This window comes from Taudactylus pleione, unplaced genomic scaffold (assembly GCF_031769625.1).
Source record: "Taudactylus pleione unplaced genomic scaffold, aTauple2 ptg000171l, whole genome shotgun sequence".
NCBI classification, from domain to species: Eukaryota; Metazoa; Chordata; class Amphibia; order Anura; family Myobatrachidae; genus Taudactylus; species Taudactylus pleione.
In genome coordinates, this window is record NW_028284573.1 from 163,660 (window position 1) to 187,559 (window position 23,900).

At 50.1% G+C, this 23,900-nt stretch overlaps 1 protein-coding gene across 2 annotated transcripts in view; it reads right to left on the reverse strand.

Annotated features, from left to right (window-relative positions):
• The window catches only part of SLC25A47 (solute carrier family 25 member 47), a 92,351-nt gene that overhangs the window by 46,328 nt on the left and 22,123 nt on the right, over window positions 1–23,900 (reverse strand). Inside the window, exons 2-5 of one of the 2 annotated variants that reach the window (XM_088475387.1) lie at window positions 18,888–18,983; window positions 2,893–2,936; window positions 1,119–1,190; window positions 859–1,041 (exon numbers count right to left, since the gene is read on the reverse strand). In XM_088475387.1, the coding sequence (XP_088331513.1) occupies window positions 859–1,041; window positions 1,119–1,190; window positions 2,893–2,936; window positions 18,888–18,918 (330 nt within the window). In that variant the 5' untranslated portion in view covers window positions 18,919–18,983. Of the gene's footprint in view, window positions 1–858; window positions 1,042–1,118; window positions 1,191–2,892; window positions 2,937–18,887; window positions 19,259–23,900 lie in introns of those variants that run through there. The other variant, XM_088475386.1, reaches the window with a different exon arrangement.

The following is a 23,900-nucleotide window of genomic DNA, read 5'->3' on the forward strand; positions in this document are numbered from 1 at the left end:
TGGCTGCTCCTCAGCAGCCATGAGCTGTCTCCACTGCAGCTCAGCCCTGGGCCCCCGCCGGGCCCCTCAGGAAGCCCGGGCCCCGGTAATCTTTACCCGCTCCCCCCCCCCTCTCGGCGCCCCTGTTAGTACATAGACCCCACAGCCTGTAACGTAATAGTTAGGAGCTGATTGGTTTGTACTTTTATCTCTCTCCACGGCTCAGTACATCTCCTCCAATCTAAGATGGAGTGATCAGGTGTCTGGGGGGCTGACCATAGGTGTCCCTTGTCCTGTATATCAGACTTCAGACTGGGCGGGATGTACTAAAGTGAAAAATGTGGTAAAATACCTGAAAATGCTCCACATTTCTCAGATGTACTAAGCACCAGAATGCGACGCGTCCCGGTGGGTAACTCCATCTTCAGATGGCGTTACCCAATAGAAGCCTATGAGCTTCTTATTGGGACACCCTCAGGGAAATCCAATCGGATCCCTCACATCTCTCCCTGCAGCGCATTCGCAGAAGGACTCCAGAGAGACTTCTGGGTGTTAAACCTGGAAGTCCCTTTGCCCGGGGGCATCGCAAAGGACGCTCTTATCGGGAGTACTGTCCTTTGCGATGCATATCGCATTTCTAAGCACATACCGCATCAATCAACCGCGGTATGTACCCGATGAGAGGCAGGATGTACCGCATTGCGGATGCGATGCTTAGTACTTCCCGTCCTTTCTGTTTAACAACCTTACAGGTGACAGAGCATCCATATGAATCTGCGGCAGGTGCTGTCACTGGCCATAGGTAATACTGATAGGCACGTTTGGCTGCCACAAGCAATTGATATATAATAGAGGTAATTGTGAGAAGATGACAAGTACCTGTACTGCGCCAGCTGCGTAACCAGACAGGAAAATATCCAGCTTTGATGGTCTGACGTTCGACGTGCCATATTTCAGCTTGCACAGATTATGCAGACAATTTCTCTGCACCCCAAACACGACGGACGAGCTGACCGACACGGTAGAAATGGGCATTGACATCCCTTTGAAAAATCCAGACACCTTTGTAAGACAAGAAGCAATAAGCGGTAGGCGGGAGACATTACTTACAGCGCACATAGGTAGAAGGCGTCACTTACTCTCTCCACTTTGTAGGTAGAGTGAATACAGTGCCAGATCCCAGTGTAGCGCCTCTGCGTCTGAATTCGTACCTAGGGTGGAAAACGGAGACTCAGTATTCGCAGTATGTTCATGTGGCTACAGTACAGATTGTTTAGGAAAAAGCTACACATGGATTCAGGGGATGGGCTGACCAGTGACCGCTGCAGCCCTATTTTCAAAGAAATCCCCACAGATCTATAGCACATCGAATGCACTAGGGCCCTGATTCAGACCCACTCGCAAGCGGCTGTCCGCTCGCAAGTGGGTCAATGTTGTGCACTGCGCATGCGCACGACGGCGGGAGCTCCGTCGTGCGCATGCGCCAGACGCGACGAGCGAAGGACTTTCCTTCGCTCGTTGTGTCTGATCAAAGGGGGCGTGCTGTTGATGTTGATTGACAGCACGCCCCCTTTGGTGGGCGTGCCGGGGGCGTGCCTCCCTGACGGGGGCGTTCCCAAGGGAACGCCTACCGTCAGAAGCCGACCCACTGACATCACTAGTGATGTCAGTGGGAGTGATTTTGGCTCTGATAGAGCCAAAATCACTCCGGGCCTTGCGGCTGAAAAACTCAACCGCAGGCTCCGGCTCGCAGTGGCGATGGTCGCGATGGTCAAGACCATCGCGGCCATCAAACTGCACGCTCGTATAGGCTGTGGGTGGTGACCCACAGCTATACGAGCGTCCAGGAGGACGCTCCATAATTATGGAGGGCGGCCCTCATTCAGAGCGTGCGCTCTGCTCAGAGCGTACGGCTCTGAATGAGGGCCTAGGTGCCATATTCCAAATTGACGCCATGGGATGCGATCGCTCGCCAAGGCATAAGCACACCCACTTTGGCTGTGCGAGCGATCGCTCTGTGTATGCAGATGCCCATTAGAGTATGCAGAGACGCCCACTAGCGCACGTCATCTCCAGGAAGTGTCTATAAACATTGGTACATCGAGCACCATCGGAAGCTAACGCAGCGCTTGTGATTGCCTTACCCTACCGCAATCACTGCGAGGACTTCAGTGTAAAAAACAGGCAAGTGCCGTGTACCATGACGCTGCCTGTTAATTATACATGCCTTAAAACGGCGTTGAAACACTCAGGCACACCTGCGTTCACACCTCCACTCCCCCGTTTTTAATGGACTGTCCCTGTTACCACCCACAAACAGCCTCTCCTGTCACTCACTCTGCTGGGCTGTCTTTGCTGGGCGAGCAGGCAGTATGCGATCGGAATGAGTAGTTTGCGGCACGCGCACTGTGATGCGTGCGCGTACGCAGACCTCGGGCCGCTTGCGAGCGCACAACGCTTGCGACCAGGTCTGAATCAGGCCCTTCATTTCTCTCCACTGTATCTCTCTCCAAGGGCAGGATGCACCAATATCAGAAATGTGGTGAAACCCCCAAAATTGGCATTTTGGGGGGTTTAACCGCATTTCCCGCATGCACCAAGCCCCGAAATGCGATACATTCCGGGACCTGGATGCGGTGGGCAATGCCATCTACAGATTCGTGACGCCCCCCTGAGATGGATCCAATCGGATCCCTCCCTGCACCCCCCATGGCAGGCGTAGAAGGACGCCAGTGGGACTTCTGGGTAATAGACACGGAAGCCCCTCACTCGCAAATAACAGCTCTTACTGAGAGAGAGGTTGGGGTAACTTATTTTCATTGTAAGTTCGGGTGAAGCATTCAGTCTGACCAGGGCAGGGCACACAGCTGTATAAGGAACAGACAGACATACATCAGGAGATTATTTATATACCTTTACTGTGTCCAGGGGGTATCCCACCATGACTCCGCAAGCCCCTGCAATGTAGATATGAAGGTTTTAGTAAGAAATGGTGTTAACACAGCGGCACAGTCTGCTGTACGTAGGAGGTCCCTTTAGCTCAGCTTCAGTACCTATGATTTGGGGCCCATTTAATTAATGATCACATACTCAATGTGATCTGGGAACAACATTAGCGCCCGAAATTGCGTTGCAGTATGTGATAATAGTGCTGGAATGTATCAAATAGCACATGCAGGGACAGGACCCCCGAAAGGACCCCAACCCTGCAATGTGCTCGGAGTGAGCTGAAAGCATCCGTGTTGTGAAGTGTAGACCATAGGCCACAGCAGCGCAGCGCAGCACAATCTTTAGCTTTATCTGACAGCTGTGCAACCCCCATAGAAACCTGCTGTCGGAAAAGGAGGTACAGCAGCAAATATTAGAGATAATCTGCAGCAATAATACATCAGGGGAATACTTAATTTCTACTTCAGGGTCCATAGGGTATCCACAGGATACCTTGGGGTATAGGTGTGACGTCAGTCATCGGGCACCATAGAGTTAAGCTTTCAGCCTCCCAGGATGCACTAGGGTCCCCCTCCTATACCCCGCCCCCGAGCCAAGGCATCTCAGTTTAGTTCGGTGCCCGGCCGGAGTCGGAGGCACCTGTTAGAGGGGGGCCATGAAGAGCCCCTGAAGTTTTCGTTTTGCAGCTGTTGCTGCACATCTGGAAGTACAGCATGGACAGTCAGTTTTGACGTCCATGCTGTCTTCCCTACACCCCTGCCGGTACCAGAACGCCGGTACCGATCCGGGGATGCTGGTAAGCATCTGGGGTCACAACTAGCGGTGACTCAGATGTTTAGGACCATGGCCGGACTCAAGGTGGGCAGCAAGGTAAGCAGCGGGGTCCCGCGGTGGGTCCCCGCTGATACATGGTCCAGAAGTCCCCAGGCAGGGGGCTCCCTGGGGACTGGCTGCAGCGTGGAGCCAGGTACTAACCTGCGCTTCCACTACCCCCCTGGGACAGCAGGACTGCGGCAGAGCGGTAGCGCTGCGGCATCCCAGGGGTTAAATGCATGCCAGGGGAGCGCGCCTTCTCTGTCTCACAGCCGGCGCCTCCCCCGCTGCACACAGCCCTCTCTGCAACACGCCGACTGGCCCTGTGGCAGCGCTCCTCCCCCAGCATGGTGAACGCTGCTGGAAGCCTGGATGGAGGCATCGTGGTCTGGATCCCCCCCGCATACCTCTCCTCCGCTGTGGTCAGGTCTGTGTATGCAGCGCTGTGTCCTACCAGACTCTGTGTCTGTGTAGCTGATTTATCAGCGCTGGTTAGTGCAGGAATTGAGTTTCTTTGCATTGTATGTGACTGTGCTAGCGCTGCTGCCTGTATCTTCTATTCTGACTGTCAGCTTTATTACTGTCCCTGTTCTTTCTGCTAAAGCCCTTGCGGTGCGGTGCTGCAGGGTGGCTCTCTCGCCTTTTTAAAAAAATTGGTGAGAGGGGTCACATACTTTCTACCATCATGTCTGAAAGTGACTTTCCTCTCCGGCTGCAGTGTACTACGTGTAAAGTACCTTTAGCGGAGGGGGAGGGTAACGCGGAGGGCCTCTGCCGGCAGTGTTTGTCGTTGGCGCGGCCTATTACGGTTACAGCACCGGTACAGGAGCCGCCCTGGGCTTGTTTCGCTCAGGCGCTTACAACCTTAGTGGGCCAGTTAGCTCCGCAGCCCGCATTTACGCAGATGGGTTTGTCCCAGCAATCAGTGGTGTCGTCACCCATGCAGGGTTTCCCAAGACAATTGGTGGTACCCCGCAGTCTCCCTATTTCCCCTCTCCCGGTTTCTCAGGAGCCGGCGTGGGTTAACTCCCTGATGAGTTCTGTACAGCACTTGTCGGATGTGTTGCAAGGGGAGTCTGTGATGCGGCCACATAAACGGCCGGTGGCATCTCTGTCGGCTCCTTATGAGGATGACGAAGGGACGTCTGATGATGGGGAGATTCTGGATCCTTACGATCAGGAACCTCTCCGTACTAAGGAAGCGGACGCTTGGTCCAAGGTGTATATTCCTGGACTTATTCGGGCAGTCCGCACAGCCTTGGTGATTGACGAAGTTCCCCCAGCGGCTAAATCCAAGTATGCCTTTTTTAAGGATGTGAAGGGTGATGCCACAGTCTTTCCTCTTTCGGGTCAGTTGGTGGACCATTTAGAGGAGGCGTGGAAACAGCCTGGCAAGCGATACCAGCCGCAGAGGCGTCTGGCGGTGGCTTATCCGTTCGCGGATAATTATTTTGCTAAGTGGGAATCCCCTCCACAGGTGGATTCTCATGTGACACGTCTTGTCCGTAATGCCACATTACCAATGCCATCCATGTCCTCCCTTAAGGATGCTACGGACCGCAAGGTGGAGATCTTCCTGAAGTCCGCTTATTCCCTTGCGGGGGGGTAGCGCGGCCGGCTATGGCCATTTGCTGGGTTGCCAGAGCTATGGAGCGCTGGGCGGATTCGTTGGAGGCATCCTTCGATTCCGACTATCCGGCTGAGCAGGCGGAGTTGATTGGTAATCTCCGTGATTTGGCCACTTATATCAACGAGGCGGCCTTAGACATTAGTACCCTGGCGTCTCGAATTTCTTCAGCAGCGGTGGCTGCTCGTCGCACCTTGTGGTTGCGATCCTGGAAGGCGGACGCTGATTCCAAAAAGGGTTTGGAGGTGTTGCCCTTTAATGGAGAAGTTCTCTTCGGTCCAGATCTGGACAAAATTGTGGCGGCAGCCAAATCGGCATGTCTCCCGTTGGCCGCTGTCCCTTCTGGTTCAGGACCATCGTCCTTTCGGTCTTATAGGGCCCAGGGCAGGCCCAAACCACAGTCTTTTCCCCTACAGGCTGGCCCCAAGAAATCGGCCAAGCCCCGGAAGCAGACATGGAGTACCAGACGTCCGGCCCCTAAGGCAGATGACAAGCCTGCGGCCTGATGGTCCGGGCCTCCCTTTGGGGGATCCCAAAGTGGGAGGCCGCCTGCTGCAGTTCGCCCGGTGTTGGTCGGTCACCACGACAGACACTTGGGTTCTCGAGGTGGTCTCCCACGGGTATGCCCTCTCCTTCCGACACAGACCCCCGGCTCGATTTTTCACCACGGGTCTACCATCAGACCGGAACAAGGCCACGGAGCTATGGAAGGTCTTGCACACTATGCTCCGGGCTGGAGTTATAGTGCCTGTTCCATTCTCCCAGAGGGGCCAGGGTTTCTATTCCAATCTCTTTTTGGTGCAGAGACCCAATGGGTCGTATCGTCCGATTCTCAACCTCAGGGCTCTCAACAAGTCTTTGCGGATGCCAAAGTTTCGGATGGAGACCCTACGGTCCATCATTCTGGCGCTGGAACCTGGGGACTACATGGTGTCATTGGACATACAGGACGCTTACCTGCATGTCCGTATTCTTTTGCGCCATCAGCGGTTCCTCAGGTTTGCAATCCGCAGCGACCACTTTCAGTTCCGGGCATTACCTTTTGGCCTGGCGACAGCACCACGGGTTTTCACCAAGGTGATGGCGGTCATGGCGGCTTCCCTGCGGCTGCAGGGGGTCCGCATGTTGCCGTACTTGGACGACCTTCTATTAGTGGCAGGATCTCCGGAGCTCCTTCTGCGCCACTTGGACCTGACCATTGCGCTACTGCAACGGCACGGTTGGTTAATAAACTGGCAGAAGTCCACTCTAATCCCGTCTCAGCGGATTCTGCACCTCGGAGCCTTATTGGACTCGGGACAGCAAAGGATCTTTGTGACGGGGGAAAAGATCTCTGCCTTACAGTCGAGGGTGCGCAGTTGTCTGCACAGCCGCCGGGTGTCTCTACACTCGGCGATGAGGTTACTGGGCTCCATGGTGTCGGTGTTCGACATGGTGGAATATGCCCAGTTTCACTCCAGACCTCTGCAGCACCTGATCCTGTCCAAGTGGAACGGGCTGCCTCAGTCTCTAAAATCCCAGACGATAGTGCTCACCCCGGAGGTTCGCCTGTCCCTTGCCTGGTGGTTGCAGATGATTCATCTCAACAAGGGACGTCCGTTCTGGGTACCGAATTGGGTCCTGTTGACAATGGACGCCAGTCTTCAGGGCTGGGGAGCAGTTTCGGGTCCACACTTGTTCCAGGGCAGGTGGACTCCGACAGAAGCAGAGCTTCCAATAAACGTCTTGGAATTCCGAGCGGTTTTCAATGCTCTCCAGCAGGCACATCGGGTTCTCCAGGGTCGCCCAGTGCAGGTACAGTCGGACAACGCTACCACCGTGGCCTACATAAACCGGCAAGGAGGAACCCGAAGTCGGGCGGCTCTCGTAGAGGTGTCTCGGATCCTGGTATGGGCGGAGCGCAATCTTCCGGCTATATCAGCTGTCTTCATCCCGGGAGTGCTAAATTGGGAGGCGGACTTTCTCAGTCGCCAGGACGTTCATCCGGGGGAATTGTCCCTGCACCCGGACGTTTTTCAACTTCTGGTGGACAAGTGGGGTCTTCCAGAGATCGACCTCATGGCGTCCTGGCACAACAACAAGTTGCCGGTGTACGGGTCTCGCACAAGAGACGAAAAGGCGTCTCTGGTGGATGCTCTGTCCGTCCGGTGGACGTTCCGGTTCGCTTACCTGTTTCCTCCCGTTTCCCTTCTTCCACGGGTAATCCGGAAATTCAAACAGGAAGGAGGGACGCTCCTGTTGATAGCTCCCGCGTGGCCCAGACGGCACTGGTTCTCAGACCTTCAGGGTCTGTCCGTGGACAGTCCTCTGCGGTTGGCGCTACGACCGGACCTTCTATCGCAGGGTCCTTGTCTTCACCCGGACCTGACTCGGCTGTCTTTGACGGCGTGGCTGTTGAGACAGCCATGTTAAGGTCCAGGGGGTTTTCCAGCTCTGTAGTGCGTACCATGTTAAGAGCTCGGAAACCGTCTTCCGCGAGGATATACCATCGCGTGTGGCATAAGTTCTTCCAGTGGTGTCGACCGAGAGGTTATGCACCGCGGGAGTTTCGTCTGTCTCGGATACTCGCCTTCCTACAAGCAGGACTAGACCATGGGCTTCGCCTTGCTTCTTTGAAGGTACAGGTTTCGGCCCTGTCTGTCTGGTTTCACCGTAGGATTGCTACAATCCCTGATGTGCGCACCTTTATGCAGGGCGTTCTGCGAATTCAGCCGCCTTTTGTTCCACCTGTTGCGCCTTGGGACTTGACTGTGGTCCTGAGGGCTCTACAAGGACCGCCGTTTGAACCACTGGGCTCAGTGGATCTTAAATGGCTAACAGCTAAGACTGTTTTCCTTCTGGCCATAGCTTCGGCCAGACATGTTTCTGATTTAGGGGCTCTTTCTTGTAGACCCTCTTTCTTGATTTTTCATGGGAACAGGGCAGTGTTACGCACTCGTCCTGAATTTCTTCCCAAAGTTGTTTCCCAGTTTCATGTTAACGAGGAAATAGTTGTTCCGGCTTTTAACTCACCTGGCCTTTCAGTGGGTGAGGCCACTTTGGATGTTGTGCGGGCCTTGAGGACTTATGTTGACCGCACTTCTTCGTTTAGGAAGTCGGACGCCTTGTTTGTCCTCTATGGCTTCCGTAAAAAGGGTTGGCCTGCTTCAAAGCAAACTTTGGCAGCCTGGATCCGTATGGCTATTTCTGAAGCTTATCTTCATGAAGGCCTGCCGGTTCCTCCTTCTGTGAAGGCTCATTCCACTAGGTCTGTGGGTCCTTCGTGGGCAGCTCGACGTGGTGCCTCTGCAGTCCAGATCTGCAAGGCTGCTACGTGGTCCTCTGTCCATACCTTCGTGAGGTATTACAGGTTTGACACCTTCGCCTCTCAGGATGCTTCCTTCGGGCGGCGGATTCTCCTTTCAGCACAGGAGCGTCCCCACCCTTAAAGGATACTGCTTTGGGACATCCCCAAGGTATCCTGTGGATACCCTATGGACCCTGAAGTAGAAAATATGAGATATGGTAAGAACTTACCTTTGTTATCTCTATTTCTATGAAGTCCATAGGGTTCCACAGGACTCCCGCCCTGTCGCACCTGTGCTGCAGATGGGCTTTGCTCTGGTCACCGGTTTTTCCGTCTCCCTCTGGGGAGAATGTGATTCTTGTGTGTATCCAGATCTTTTTCCGGCCTATGGCTTGGTACGAAACTGAGATGCCTTGGCTCGGGGGCGGGGTATAGGAGGGGGACCCTAGTGCATCCTGGGAGGCTGAAAGCTTAACTCTATGGTGCCCGATGACTAACGTCACACCTATACCCCAAGGTATCCTATGGAACCCTATGGACTTCGTAGAAATAGAGATAACAAAGGTAAGTTCTTACCATATCTCATATTATTTGCAGGTATTAATTGATAAATATTGATTGATAAATAGGCATCTCGGTGTCAAAATAATGATAAGTACTTTCCCTTTAATTATGTGCGCATGTTGGAAGATGGCTGCCTAAGTTTGCAGCATACGCTAACAATAAGCATTCATGTCCAGACCAGAGGTGCATATTGCCTGATTTATTATTTCTGTTCACCTTTTGCCCACCGCTCTGCCTATATTCACTCTATACTAGTTTTTGTTTTTTTTCTGTCAGCTGGTGACATACATGAGGCATCAGTGCCTCGTGCCTCATTGACTTCAATAACTCCAGGGAATTGATTGGCTGCAGGAAATATTGGTTCAGCTGATTTCATCGGGCCTGGTTCAGACTTGCACACAAGCTCGTTTTTTGCGAATGGACCTTGCGACTTTGCTCACTGGGAATGCTCCGTAGCCGAGCAAGCGCCTCCATGAGCGACTACATGTTTATAATGTATATTGACGTGTGGAATACAAGAGTCATTCTTAGGGGGACACAAATAGCAGGGTGAGAACTGCTGTCTTGCACCATGACATATCGTGTGACCTTGGAAGTAGGCAGCGTCTCTATACATGAATGGATTCTGTGTCACCATGATGTCAGGAAGGAACAGACGGCTTAATAAAATCAGCTTTACTGGCCTGGATATCTGTCACGGCTGGCATTATGCGCTAAAGCTTGGCGTGGGCATGGCGATAGAGGTTTGGCTGGATGTAGGAAGGTCACATGATACCAGATGGCAGTCTCTGGGCTAGGGGGTTAAAGGGTCTATTTACAGTTATGTGATTTTTATTTTCATGAGCGATATAAATGTTTTTATTTTTAGCTTCTTTCATCATCTGTATGTGCATGCTGGGCTGGGCTGGTTGTCCCCATGCAATCATAATAGAAACTCATTTAGAATATCACAAGTCTAGATGCAGCAGACGTAAGAGGATTCTCCTCGCCTACTCTCTACTAACGCTCAGTGTGACACAAGGCATCCGAGCCTCCGCCTGCACACAGTGTAACAGCAGAATGGGGACTGGCCGCATTAGCAAAGGGGGGTTGAGGGTGCTCCTAGGGGGTATATTTACTAAAGTTTGAGTTTTTAGAAGTGGAGATGTTGCCCATAGCAACCAATCAGATTCTACTTGTCATTTATCTAGCACCTTCTAGACGATAATAGCTAGAATCTGATAGGTTGCTATGGGCAACATCTCCACTTTAAAAGGGGCAGACTGGATGGGCCAAGTGGTTCTTATCTGCTGTCAAATTCTATTTTCTATAAGCCCGCACCTTAGTGGGGGGGGGAGTAGGTGTGGCCAGCCCATTAAGGGGGTATAATTAGCATGTAACAAGCTATAGTCTGCTTCATACACATGTATGTAATACTAGCCAAGATTTACTATTTGCCCGGGCCTGTTAAAGGGGCCTGGCGGGGGCCCAGGTCCTGCAGCCCGCCAAAGCCGCCGCTGTCAAGTTCAGGCAGCAGGGAGAGAGGACTGACTGCTTCTGAAGCAGCCGCTCTCCCCAGCTCAGCACACACACGCTATTGTCACGCTGTGTGCCGTGTTAGGGTGAGAGGTTGCTGCAGCAGCGTTATATGCCTCTTGGGGGAGCATTTGCGCTCCCACCCCCTGACCCATGCACCCCCTATGCGATGCGGTGCGCATGGTCTGGCCACACCTTCCTGATTGGACACTCCCCCTACCTTTACCTTGGCTCGGCAGAGCTGCCGGCAGCCCTGAATACTTCAGACATATACAGGGCCAGTGATCACAGTAACCTGTTATATGAGGCAGTAGGACCAGCCATACATAGTGCAGTGTATGTAATACATCAGACATATACAGGGCCAGTGATCACAGTAACCTGTTATATGAGGCAGTAGGACCAGCCATACATAGTGCAGTGTATGTAATACATCAGACATATACAGGGCCAGTGATCACAGTAACCTGTTATATGAGGCAGTAGGACCAGCCATACATAGTGCAGTGTATGTAATACATCAGACATATACAGGACCAGTGATCACAGTAACACGTTATATGAGGCAGTAGGGCCAGCCATACACAGTGCAGTGTATGTAATACATCAGACATATACAGGACCAGTGATCACAGTAACCTGTTATATGTAGCAGTAGGACCAGCCATACATAGTGCAGTGTATGTAATACATCAGACATATACAGGGCCAGTAATCACAGTAACACGTTATATGCGGCAGTAGGACCAGCCATACATAGTGCAGTGTATGTAATACATCAGATATATACAGGGCCAGTGATCACAGTAACCTGTTATATGTGGCAGTAGGACCAGCCATACATAGTGCAGTGTATGTAATACATCAGACATATACAGGACCAGTGATCACAGTAACCTGTTATATGCGGCAGTAGGACCAGCCATACATAGTGCAGTGTATGTAATACATCAGACATATACAGGGCCAGTGATCACAGTAACCTGTTATATGCTGCAGTAGGACCAGCCATACATAGTGCAGTGTATGTAATACATCAGACATATACAGGACCAGTGATCACTGTAACCTGTTATATGCTGCAGTAGGACCAGCCATACATAGTGCAGTGTATGTAATACATCAGACATATACAGGACCAGTGATCACAGTAACATGTTATATGCGGCAGTAGGACCAGCCATACATAGTGCAGTGTATGTAATACATCAGACATATACAGGGCCAGTGATCACAGTAACATGTTATATGCGGCAGTAGGACCAGCCATACATAGTGCAGTGTATGTAATACATCAGACATATACAGGGCCAGCGATCACAGTAACATGTTATATGCGGCAGTAGGACCAGCCATACATAGTGCAGTGTATGTAATACATCAGACATATACAGGGCCAGTGATCACAGTAACATGTTATATGCGGCAGTAGGACCAGCCATACATAGTGCAGTGTATGTAATACATCAGACATATACAGGGCCAGTGATCACAGTAACACGTTATATGCGGCAGTAGGACCAGCCATACATAGTGCAGTGTATGTAATACATCAGACATATACAGGACTAGTGATCACAGTAACCTGTTATATGTGGTAGTAGGACCAGTCATACATAGTGCAGTGTATGTAATACATCAGACATATACAGGACCAGTGATCACAGTAACCTGTTATATGCGGCAGTAGGACCAGCCGTACATAGTGCAGTGTATGTAATACATCATATACTGGACCAGTGATCACAGTAACCTGTTATATGTGGCAGTAGGACCAGCCATACATAGTGCAGTGTATGTAATACATCAGACATATACAGGGCCAGTGATCACAGTAACCCGTTATATGCGGCAGTAGGACCAGTCATACATAGTGCAGTGTATGTAATACATCAGACATATACAGGACCAGTGATTACAGTAACCTGTTATAGGTGGCAGTAGGACCAGCCATACATAGTGCAGTGTATGTAATACATCAGACATATACAGGGACAATGATCACAGCAACCTGTTATATGGGGCAGTAGGACCAGCCATACATAGTGCAGTGTATATAATACATCAGACATATACAGGACCAGTGATCACAGTAACCTGTTATATGCGGCAGTAGGACCAGCCATACATAGTGCAGTGTATGTAATACATCAGACATATACAGGACCAGTGATCACAGTAACACGTTATATGGGGCAGTAGGACCAGCCATACATAGTGCAGTGTATATAATACATCAGACATATACAGGACCAGTGATCACAGTAACACGTTATATGTGACAGTAGGACCAGCCATACATAGTGCAGTGTATGTAATACATCAGACATATACAGGGCCAGCGATCACAGTAACATGTTATATACGGCAGTAGGACCAGCCATACATAGTGCCGTGTATGTAATACATCAGACATATACAGGACCAGTGATCACAGTAACCCGTTATATGCGGCAGTAGGACCAGCCATACATAGTGCAGTGTATGTAATACATCAGACATATACAGGGCCAGTGATCACAGTAACCTGTTATATGAGGCAGTAGGACCAGCCATACATAGTGCAGTGTATGTAATACATCATACATATACAGGGTCAGTGATCACAGTAACATGTTATATGCGGCAGTAGGACCAGCCATACATAGTGCAGTGTATGTAACACATCAGACATATACAGGGCCAGTGATCACAGTAACCTGTTATATGCGGCAGTAGGACCAGCCATACATAGTGCAGTGTATGTAATACATCAGACAAATACAGGACCAGTGATCACAGTAACCTGTTATATGCGGCAGTAGGACCAGCCATACATAGTGCAGTGTATGTAATACATCAGACAAATACAGGACCCGTGATCACAGTAACCTGTTATATGATGCTGTAGGACCAGCCATACATAGTGCAGTGTATGTAATACATCAGACATATACAGGACCAGTGATCACAGTAACCTGTTATATGCGGCAGTAGGACCAGCCATACATAGTGCAGTGTATATAATACATCAGACATATACAGGACCAGTGATCACAGTAACACGTTATATGTGACAGTAGGACCAGCCATACATAGTGCAGTGTATGTAATACATCAGACATATACAGGGCCAGCGATCACAGTAACACGTTATATACGGCAGTAGGACCAGCCATACATAGTGCCGTGTATGTAATACATCAGACATATACAGGGCCAGCGATCACAGTAACATGTTATATACGGCAGTAGGACCAGCCATACATAGTGCCGTGTATGTAATACATCAGACATATACAGGACCAGTGATCACAGTAACCTGTTATATGAGGCAGTAGGACCAGCCATACATAGTGCAGTGTATGTAATACATCAGACATATACAGGGCCAGTGATCACAGTAACCTGTTATATGAGGCAGTAGGACCAGCCATACATAGTGCAGTGTATGTAATACATCATACATATACAGGACCAGTGATCACAGTAACCTGTTATATGCGGCAGTAGGACCAGCCATACATAGTGCAGTGTATGTAACACATCAGACATATACAGGGCCAGTGATCACAGTAACCTGTTATATGCGGCAGTAGGACCAGCCATACATAGTGCAGTGTATGTAATACATCAGACATATACAGGACCCGTGATCACAGTAACCTGTTATATGATAATGTAGGACCAGCCATACATAGTGCAGTGTATGTAATACATCAGACATATACAGGACCAGTGATCACAGTAACATGTTATATGCAGCAGTAGGACCAGCCATACATAGTGCAGTGTATGTAATACATCAGACATATACAGGGCCAGTGATCACAGTAACCTGTTATATGCGGCAGTAGGACCAGCCATACATAGTGCAGTGTATGTAATACATCAGACATATACAGGGCCAGTGATCACAGTAACCTGTTATATGTGGCAGTAGGACCAGCCATACACAGTGCAGTGTATGTAATACATCAGACATATACAGGACCAGTGATCACAGTAACCTGTTATATGAGGCAGTAGGACCAGCCATACATAGTGCAGTGTATGTAATACATCAGCCATATACAGGGCCAGTGATCACAGTAACCTAATATATGAGGCAGTAGGACCAGCCATACATAGTGCAGTGTATGTAATACATCAGACATATACAGGGCCAGTGATCACAGTAACCTGTTATATGAGGCAGTAGGACCAGCCATACATAGTGCAGTGTATGTAATACATCAGACATATACAGGGCCAGTGATCACAGTAACCCGTTATATGCGGCAGTAGGACCAGCCATACATAGTGCAGTGTATGTAATACATCAGACATATACAGGGCCAGTGATCACAGTAACCTAATATATGAGGCAGTAGGACCAGCCATACATAGTGCAGTGTATGTAATACATCAGACATATACAGGGCCAGTGATCACAGTAACATGTTATATGCGGCAGTAGGACCAGCCATACATAGTGCAGTGTATGTAATACATCAGACATATACAGGGCCAGTGATCACAGTAACATGTTATATGCGTCAGTAGGACCAGCCATACATAGTGCAGTGTATGTAATACATCAGACATATACAGGGCCAGCGATCACAGTAAAGTTAAACACTCCATAATACATATACATATATTGTTTAACTGGAATAGGTATGACATACCGCCAGACCTAAGCCCGGCGGATGAAATACCAATGCCGGAAGTCCAGCAGATGAAGATCCCGATGGCCTGGTAAGTATCCTAACCCCCCCCTCTTCCCCCCTAACCCTCCCTTAGGGGTGCCTAACCCTAACCTCCCCCCCTAGTGCCTAAACCTACCCCTTCCCCCGTGCGGCTATCCGCTCCCGATGCCCGGCTTACCTACGGTCGGTATGCCGGGCGTCGGGATTTCGTCGAGGAGCTGATGATAGGCGTCGGTACTTAGACGCCTATCATTAGTCCCATGCTTGGATTTCACAGTCAGGAAGCGGCTTCCTGACTACATACCGTTTAACCAGTAGGAGACAGAACTGAGCTCTCTAAGCACACATTCTCCCACCTCATGGTTAGGCACCTGTCTCTTCTTGCTGGCAGCTGCTCCCTGGTCTCTGTTCCAGTGCGCTAAATGAGCGCTCAGTTCCACAGACACAGCAGACTTGTTAAGAAAAGCTGCGGCCACTGGGTCAGTGCAATGTGTGGCCAGTTATTTGTGGAACTCTGGAATATATGTCACCCGGACCACCCACTTCACTTGAGAAGTGGATGGCACCAGGCAGACGAAGGCAGCTCTGGGAGACTTCAATGCTCTTTTCCGGATGATTGTGATCTCTTCCCGAGATTCTGCGGCCTCCCGGCCATTCCAGGGGAGTAGACAAGACTGGGACGTGATGATGCGATTGTCATTCAACTGTATTCTATTCCCATACACTGAGCTGAGGGATGTCCCTGATGCTATTTTTCAGCAGGAACTCAGGGCCTGTTTCAGATCCGCAATCTGCGCATGCGTACACATTGCAGTGCGCTTGCGCGAAACTAGTCCATTCGATTGGGAAGCGTTAGCTCGCTGCACACAGACAGCTCGCTAGAATGAGTGACAGGAGAAGCCGTTTGTGGGTGGTGACGGTATGGCGGATGAAAACGGGGGTGTGGTGGTGCGAACGCAGGCATGCCTGAGCGTCTCAATGCCGTTTCAGAGGCATGCATAATTAAGATGCAGCACCATAGTACATGTCACATGGCTGAGTTACACACTGAAGCACTCGCGGTGCTTGCGGTAGGGTATGGTCAGCCACAAGTGCTGCGATTGTTTCTGATGGTACTCGATGTTACCGATGGTTGCATACACTTCCTGGAGATGACGTGGGAAAGTGGGCGTCTTAAGACAGGCTGGTGGGCATCTGCATACATAGAGCGATCGCACGTTAGTGGGCGTGCTATTGCCTTGCGGATTTGTATACTTTCACTGTGTGCGAACGCATCTAGCGAGCGGGTCTGAATCGAGCCCTGAGTTCCTGAACTTCTCATTAACTATGATATAATGTCCTGGGCCAAAATGTATATATATATAATTGTTTTTCTCTAGCTCCACCCACAGTTTTTGAACCTATTCTTCCAGAAAAATAGCCCTGGATGTTCCTGCACCCCTCGATAGCCACCGCTGCAGTGGTGAATGGCAGGCCACGGGCCAATCAAAAACAAGGGCAGGCTCAGCCGGCATCGGGGGGCGTGGCTAAGCTCCATCCTGTCCAGAAAAACAATCAGCTCACACTCATCCATCGATGACAGAAAACCATTGGCTCTCTGCCATCGATGATAAAAGTATTTGACATCAGCCATTATCCATCGATAATTTCGAAACACCGATGGTCGATGGCCATCCATACCCAGTAGAAGTAGATCTTTTCTGTCACAGCGCACATGCTAAGCAACCTCCTTTGGGCCTGATTCAGAGCCGCTCGTAAGCGGCCGCTCGTTCGTTCCGAGCGATGTTTGCCCAACTGCGCATGCGTACGGATTGTTATACGCATGCGCGAACCAGTCAGTGCGGTCGAAATTCATGTGCTCGCAAAATAGCGAATGCCTGATAATTGGAGTGACAGGAGTAGGCGTATGTGGGTGGTAACAGGGGAAGGTGCTCGAAAACGGGGAGTGGAGATCCGAACGCAGGCGTGCTTAAAGGTCAAAACGGACGTTTTATGGGTGTGCATAATTACTACAGCAGCGTCATTGACCACGTCACTGGGTTATTTTATTGCCAGAACTGCTCGCAAAATTGTGGTAGCAAAAACCAACCCCAAGAATAGCGAGCAGTTCATACCCTGGTCGATGTACTCGATTAATCTAATAAATAGCGGACATGACGTAGGATGCAAGCGGCCAGGGGGCGTATTTTTTCAAAAAATGACCGCAAGTTTTGTTCGCTCGTTCAGACATAGAGGAGTGAACAGACCACAAAGAGCGAACGGTTCATTTGAATAGCCACCCCTTGTTTTAGAACGAACGACCGCAAATAGCGAGTGGCTCTGAATGAGGGCCTTTATGTTATAGCGAGTACATCTCTTTTCACCACTCTATGTATGTGGGCGTGGCTTATAAAGTGGGTAATTATTGGAAAATTTGCAATTGACCTGTTGCCATGGTGCCTGAGTGAAGTCATTAGCTTCTAGTTCATTACAAATGGTGCCCTCTACTGAAGTAGGTCCATGGAGCTCAGCCTTTTATAGCTGAGACACTGAGGGCTGATTCAGAGTCACACATTCTTATTAAGGATAAAAACCATTATGGTGTAGGACTGAGGGACGGTGCAGGACTGAGGGAAGGTGCAGGACTGAGGGAAGGTGTAGGACTGAGGGACGGTGTAGGACTGAGGGACATGTAGGATTGAGGGACAGTGTAGGACTGAGGGATAGTGTAGCACTGAGGGACTGTGTAGGACTGAGGGACAGTGTAGGACTGAGGGACAGTGAAGGACTGAGAGACAGTGTAGGACTGAGAGACAGTGTAGGACTGAGGGACGGTGTAGGGGTGAGGGACGGTGTAGGACTGAGGGACAGTGTAAGATCGAGGGACGGTGTAGGGCTGAGGGAAGGTGTAGGACTGAGGGACGGTGTAGGACTGAGGGACAGTGTAGAACTGAGGGACTGTGTAGGACTGAGGGAAGGTGTAGGACTGAGGGACAGTGTAGGACTGAGGGACGGTGTAGGACTGTGGGACAAGGTAGGGCTGAGGGACGGTGTAGGACTGAGGGACAGTGTAAGATCGAGGGATGGTGTAGGGCTGAGGGAAGGTGTAGGACTGAGGGACGGTGTAGGACTGAGGGACAGTGAAGGACAGAGACAGTGTAGGACTGAGAGACAGTGTAGGACTGAGGGAAGGTACAGGACTGAGGGACGGTGTAGGACTGAGGGACATGTAGGACTGAGGGATAGTGTAGAACTGAGGGACTGTGTAGGACTGAGGGAAGGTGTAGGACTGAGGGACAGTGTAGGACTGAGGGACGGTGTAGGACTGAGGGACAAGGTAGGAATGGCCAGATGGGAAGAATTTTGTGCAGTTGGTCCGGCTTAAACATATATTGCAACATGTAGAACTAACATTCCTTGATTTGAAAAGGAATACAATTTGGAGTGTAACATGTGAGTGCAGATATGATAGATAGATAGATAGATAGATAGATAGATAGCTTACCTCCAACAGCTCCGGCGATGAAGTCAGCCATCTGCCAGGGTGTCTCAGGCCGTCACACGTCCCCGCTCAGCTGGTCCTTTATACGCTCAGTGCTTCCTGGAATAGGGACAGGAGACAGCAGGGACGAGGTTATAAGCTGAGCAGTGAGAAGGGTAAATAAATAGCCATGGGAATGGCAGGACTTATAGTGCCGGGCACTGGTGTCACACGTCAGGTGACGGTCTCAGTGTTATAAAGGTAAAAGCTGATGTGTGTTGCTGCTGCTGCTGCTGGTATAATCCGTCCACAACAGCCGGGGTGTACTGCAGACATACATTATATCAGTTACACCCCCTTTCCTCCCTACATTCTGGACATGAAGCTCAGTGGTCAAGTGCACGGATTGCAACACAGTGACACAGTAGTGTCTGTTACATCTGACCTTCGCTTTGTCTCTCTGTGTCCCAGGCAGCAAAGTTACATTGTGAACTCAGCCAGGGGGGCGGAGTACAGACAAAGTTCTGTGTATGGTTATATAGTTACATATACATAAATACATATATATATATATATATGTAATATATATATACTGTATACAGTATATAGCATATATAGTTAAGTTTTTATTTTTTTGTATCATACAATAAGGAATTCCTCAGCATCACCACAGTTTCAGTACGGAACCTTCTATCCCTCTATTCTATTTCCCATTCTTAGCTGATGACCCCTTGTGCTATGCTATGAATGCTCCTCGGTACCAAAAAGTTTGGTACACAGATTCAGTAATAAGCAGGACCACATAATTTATACCTCCACATACCTATCCCATATCAATTAGACCTCCACATACCTGTACCACATAATTTACACCTCCCCATACTTGTCCTATAACATTTACACCCCTACATACCTGTCCCACATCATTTACAACCCCACATACCTGTCCCCCATCATTTACACCTCCACATACCTGTCCCGCATCATTTACACCTCCACATACCTGTCCCTCATCATTTACACCTCCCCATACCTGTCCCCCATCATTTACACCTCCCCATACCTGTCCCCCATCATTTACACCTCCACATACCTGTCCCCCATCATTTACACCTCCACATACCTGTCCCTCATCATTTACACCTCCACATACCTGTCCCACATCATTTACACCTCCACATACTTGTCCAACATCATTTACACCTCACCATACCGGTCCCACATCATTTACACCCCTACATACCTGTCCCACATCATTTACACCTCCACATACCTGTCCCACATCATTTACACCTCCACATACCTGTCCCACATCATTTACACCTCATTTACACCTCACCATACCTGTCCCCCATCATTTACACCTCACCATACCTGTCCCCCATCATTTACACCTCCACATACCTGTCCCACATCATTTACACCTCCCCATACCTGTCCTATGTCATTTACACCTCCCCATACCTGCCCCATGTCATTTACACCTCCCCATACCTGTCCCACATCATTTACACCTCCCCATTCCTGTCCCCCATCATTTACACCTCCACATACCTGTCCCTCATCATTTACACCTCCACATACCTGTCCCACATAATTTACACCTCCACATACCTGTCCCACATCATTTACACCTCACATACCTGTCCCATATAATTTACACCTCACCATACCTGTCCCCGATCATTTACACCTCCACATACCTGTCCTACATCATTTACACCTCCACATACCTGTCTTACATCATTTACACCTCCACATACCTTACCCACATCATTTACTCCTCACCATACCTGTCCCACATAATTTACACCTCCACATACCTGTCCCACATCATTTACACCTCACATACCTGTCCCATATAATTTACACCTCACCATACCTGTCCCCGATCATTTACACCTCCACATACCTGTCCCACATCATTTACACCTCCCCATTCCTGTCCCACATCATTTACACCTCCACATACCTGTCCCCCATCATTTACACCTCACTATACCTGTCTCACATCATTACACCTCATACTTGTCTCACATCATTTACACCTCCTCATACTTGTCTCACATCATTAAGCTTTATCTTCATTTTATACTTAAATGTAGTTTGTGTTGTTTGTTAATAAAAAAATGCACCAAGGGGCTGTTTCTCTATCTCCTTTGGACCTGTTTAAGACGGCATCACCCATCAAAAGGATGCTGGGGACCAAAAACTTGATTTAGATAAAATGTATAAATATATGATGACCCTGGTACACAGTTGATGCTCTAAAAATTCTTAAACCTATCTCTAAAAGTATAATACCTAGCTTACTAGGTGAACCAGGGTATATTTAGGGTTCAGGATCACACAGACAAGATGGCTTCTGTTTTAGAGAACAGTGGCAGTCGCGGTCCTGTCCATGCCCCCAAATGGCCGCCCACCTGAAATCTTGCATCGGGTGATTGCGCCTCTGATAACTAGTGTAAAATAGAAGGATATTAAAATTCATATTTTAGACAACCTGAACTTTATGAAGGTGTATGTTCTATATAACAACTTCCTCAGCTGGTATCAGACAGTTGCGGTACCCTGGCATCCTAGGTACGGGCCACCTTGTCCTCCGTCAGATTCTGCCCTAATCTCATGATCTTTACTTTGCATAAAGAATGGTGGGGGGGGAATCATCTTCTGCTTCTCAGATGTGACAATGGGGCATTTTATATCGGAGCCAAGCACCAGCGTAACACTGACAAGGAGGAGCTGCATGATTTTCCTTCATGGGGTGCATTAAAATAACTGTGTTACTAGTTTTTCCCCAATCTGAACAAATTGAGTAACAAAATGGCGGCCTACACTGTGTTGAGACAACAGCTTTCTATGAGCTTTGATGGATTCTGCCGCTGTACAGCTTTGGTTATGGCTGACACTACAGAAATAGCCTATTGCAGCCCCGTGGGAGGCCTTTGTCCTACGCCCTGAATGGTTACAGTGTACGATAATCAAAAAATCATTAACAGATAAAGCCACTGTGGCCTAGCTATTCACCTTTTCCCTAGTTGGACGTCATCGGTCACATTGAAAGGTCATAGAGTTCCCTTCCAAGGGGACACAGGGATCCTGCTGCGGTCCAAGTGGAGTTGGCACTTCCCCTAATAGTGTATCCCCCAGCCATTGTCCGCAGCTATAGTCTCTCTCCCAGTCTCTCTTAGTACACAGGGACTCATTCAGACCCGCTCGCAAGCGCCTGAGTGCTCGTAAGTGTGTCGATGTTCGGCTGTGCGCACGCGCAGCAGCCGCACTGCACGTGCGCAAGCCCCGGAGCAAGAGAAATTCTCTCGCTCCGGGGCTCACTACAAAAAGGGCGGCTGTTGACGTTGATCGACAGCTCACCCCGCTTTGTAGACGCTTGCCGTTTGTGGGCGGCCACACTGACATCACCGGTGATGTCAGTGGGAGAGCTTCCGGCTCTATTAGAGCCGAAAGCTCTCTGGGGCTTGCGGCAGACGAGACCCTACCATAAGTAGCAGACACAGCATTACACGTTCCATTACGTTGCAGCGTAATGGGAAATATTATATACAAAAACATGGGTGGATCAACTGCCGTGAAGGCAAAATCTCACATACTACTTGGGAACATACAGGGGGTGCTGGGGGCGGGGTGTACAAGGTGCCAGTTCTCTAACTTACTTTTGGAGAAGGGGCGGTTTAAGAAAGAAGGGGGCTCGTCTGCAATCTCCGTGTGGTTCCCCACTTCTCATGCTGGCGCAAATAGACCCTGGCACTGTCCCACGCCATTTTCCCAGTGGTTGCAGTGGCGTCAGCAGAGAAGTAAGTATAGGCTATGGATACAGGTTGTACGGTTTGGGCACCTGGATCATCTGCAGAAGAAAAGGATGGGGTTGCTATGATATCCCTATAATCAGGAATGACACAGGCAGGGGCGTAAGTAGACCTGGGGGGCCCCATAGCAACATTTTCATGGGCCCCCCTCGGTCTGCATCAACCCTCCCTCCCCCTCCCCTCTCCTCTCTCTCCGACTGGCCTCTGGTGGTCGCGTCCTTCATCAGTGTGCTGTGCAGGGCAGGCACACCTCCTCTCCCGGTTGGCTCCATCTCTCCTCATTGACTGATGCTGGGAGGATGCGACCACAGCTGCAGCTGGAATGGTACTCCAGATGCAGGGGGAAGGCCGGGCCCGGGTGTCGGTCTGGGCCCCATATCAGCCTCAACCCCTGCACCTACGGTGGTTACGCCAGTGTACATAGCAGTGACGTGCGGTGAGGTAAATGGCTGAGGAGGCACTGGCAGTGACGTGCGGTGAGGTAAATGGCTGGGGAGGCACTGGCAGTAATGTGCGGTGAGGTAAATGGCTGGGGAGGCACTGGCAGTGACGTGCGGTGAGGTAAATGGCTGGGGAGGCACTGGCAGTAATGTGCGGTGAGGTAAATGGCTGGGGAGGCACTGGCAGTGACGTGTGGTGAGGTAAATGGCTGGGGAGGCACTGGCAGTGGCAATGACATGCGGTGAGGTAAATGGCTGAGGAGGCACTGGCAGTGACGTGTGGTGAGGTAAATGGCCGAGGAGGCACTGGCAGTAACCTGCGGTGAGGTAAATGGCTGGGGAGACACTGGCAGTAACGTGTGGTGAGGTAACTGGCTGAGGAGGCACTGGCAGTGACGTGCGGTGAGGTAAATGGCTGGGGAGGCAATGGCAGTAATGTGTGGTGAGGTAACTGGCTGGGGAGGCAATGGCAGTAATGTGTGGTGAGGTAAATGGCTGGGGAGGCACTGGCAGTGACGTGCGGTGAGGTAAATGGCTGGGGAGGCACTAGCAGTAACGTGCGGTGAGTTAACTGGCTGGGGAGGCACTGGCAGTAATGTGTGGTGAGGTAAATGGCTGGGGAGGCACTGGCAGTGATGTGTGGTGAGGTAAATGGCTGGGGAGGCACTGGCAGTAACGTGCAGTGAGTTAACTGGCTGGGGAGGCACTGGCAGTAATGTGTGGTGAGGTAAATGGCTGGGGAGGCACTGGCAGTAACGTGTGGTGAGGTAAAT